This window comes from Etheostoma spectabile, chromosome 21 (genome assembly GCF_008692095.1).
Source record: "Etheostoma spectabile isolate EspeVRDwgs_2016 chromosome 21, UIUC_Espe_1.0, whole genome shotgun sequence".
Taxonomy (NCBI): Eukaryota; Metazoa; Chordata; class Actinopteri; order Perciformes; family Percidae; genus Etheostoma; species Etheostoma spectabile.
In genome coordinates, this window is record NC_045753.1 from 10,194,638 (window position 1) to 10,196,604 (window position 1,967).

Sequence of the window (1,967 nt, forward strand, 5' to 3'; positions counted from 1 at the left end):
CTCAAATAATTCAGTGAAAATAATCATTAATGTAGAAGAATGTTAAATGGAATCATCCATGTTTTTTTTAAAAAAAAGAAAAAAAAGAATTCAAAAACACACAAAAAATCAATCGAAAGTAATCATTCATTTTGCCTGAAGAACGTATGGAATCATCCATGTTTTTTGTGGGCAGTTTGGTTGAAAGAAATCCATATTTCTGATATAAAACACTTTGAAACGGGTCGATTTGACCCGAGGACAACACGAGGGTTAAGACTGAGAGACCATGTCTTCACGGCGCCAACTCACCTTGGCAACGAGAAAGACGGGTTGCTGTACCAGCTGCTCCCCAGCTGGGAACACCCCCGCCCTTTGGGGGGCGTGTCGTCCGACCCGCTGCTCAGCCTCTCGCTGGACGGGGCCCTGGTGGCGTCCGAGTCTCCCGTCACGGTGAAGATGGAGTCGGAGATGCTGGGCCTCTCGTCGTGGGCCAGCGGGGCGAAGCTGAGCTGGACTATGTGCCTGGCGCTGTGGCAGACCGGCCCGTGGATGGCGGGGGTCAGCGTGGGCAGGTCAAAGGTCAGGACGGTCTGGGTGCTCGAGGTCAGCAGCTCCTCGCTGTCCAGGCTGTTGTAGGACGTGCCTTTGGCTCGGTGGGACTCCATGATGGTCTCAAAGTGGCGGCTGAAGGTGTCCTCTGCTGCACAGCGGGGACCCGAGACCAGGATGGGGGACTTCAGGGCCGGGTGGTGGCCGTCGAAACAGGTTTCCGTTGGTCTGGACAGAGAGGGAGGTTTTAGAAACACTGCAACCAAAGTGGTTTATGAGGAAAATGAAATGCGGAAACATCTAGAAAAAGAGACTTCAGCTGTATTTTCTATCAAGTCAGGACGTGCTGTGCTGTTAAAGACGCAGATGTCTCCCAAAAAGCCCGAGACGACGTCCTCAAATGTCTCGTTTAGTCCAAAACTTCAAGATATTCAGTTTACTTTCACAGAGGAGAGGAGAGACTAGAAGATACTCACATTTAAAAAGCTGGATTCAGAGAATTTTTACTTTTTTAATGAAAAACGATTCAAACAGATTAATTAATTATCACAAGGGTTAATAATAATTAATAATAGGCAATTAAGTTAATACGGACAATTTATCAATTAATCTCTGTTTAATAATCTACTTGAAAAATAGGTTACGAGGATCAAAATATAGGTCAGGGGAAAATCCTTCTTCTTCTTTGTGTTCTTTGTGGTGTGTGTGTGTGTGTGTGTGTGTGTGTGTGAGAGATTGTGTGTGTGTGTGTGAGAGAGACTGTGTGTGTGTGTGTGTGTGTGTAAGAGTGTGTGTGACTGTGTTTTGTGTGTTTGTTTTTGTGTGTGTGTGAAAGACTGTGTGTGGTGTGTTTTTGACTGTGTGCGTGTGTGTGGTGTATGTGACCCGTGTGTGGGTGTGAGTGACTATTGTGTGGTGTTGTGTGTTGGGTGTGTGTGGTGTGGTGACTGTTGTGGTGCGTATGAGTGGCTGTGTGGTAGTGAATGTGGTGTGACTTTGGTGTGTGTGTGTGGTGTGTGTGTGTTGTGGTGTGTGTGTGTGTGTGGTGAGTGACTGTGTTTGTGGCGTATGAGTGGCTGTGTGTGTGGTGAATGTGTGTGATGTGACTTGTGTGTGTGTGTGTGGTGTTGTGTGTGTTGTGTGTGTGTGTGTTGTGGTGTTTGTGTGGGTGTGGAGTGGGAGTGGAGTGACTGTGTGCTTTGTTTAACTACATTTGTGGGGACCAAACCGGGAAAACAGTATACTTACGGGGTCCGACAGCTTTGTGGGGACAAATGCTGGTCCCCACAACTTAAAAAGGGCTGTTTGAGGAATAAGACTTGGTTTTAGGATTAGGGTTAGAGTTAGGTTATGGTTATGGTTATGGTTATGGTTATGGTTAGGGTTAAGGTTAAGGTTAGGGTGAGGGTTAAGGTTAAGGTTAGGCATTTAGGTGT

At 46.6% G+C, this 1,967-nt stretch overlaps 1 protein-coding gene across 1 annotated transcript in view; it reads right to left on the reverse strand.

The window, feature by feature from the left end:
- LOC116670886 (PH and SEC7 domain-containing protein 1) overlaps positions 1-1,967 on the reverse strand; it is a gene marked incomplete at its 5' end in the record, with an annotated part of 69,216 nt that overhangs the window by 52,112 nt on the left and 15,137 nt on the right. Inside the window, 1 exon segment of the mRNA XM_032501585.1 lies at positions 292-759. Within this exon segment, the coding sequence (XP_032357476.1) occupies positions 292-759 (468 nt within the window).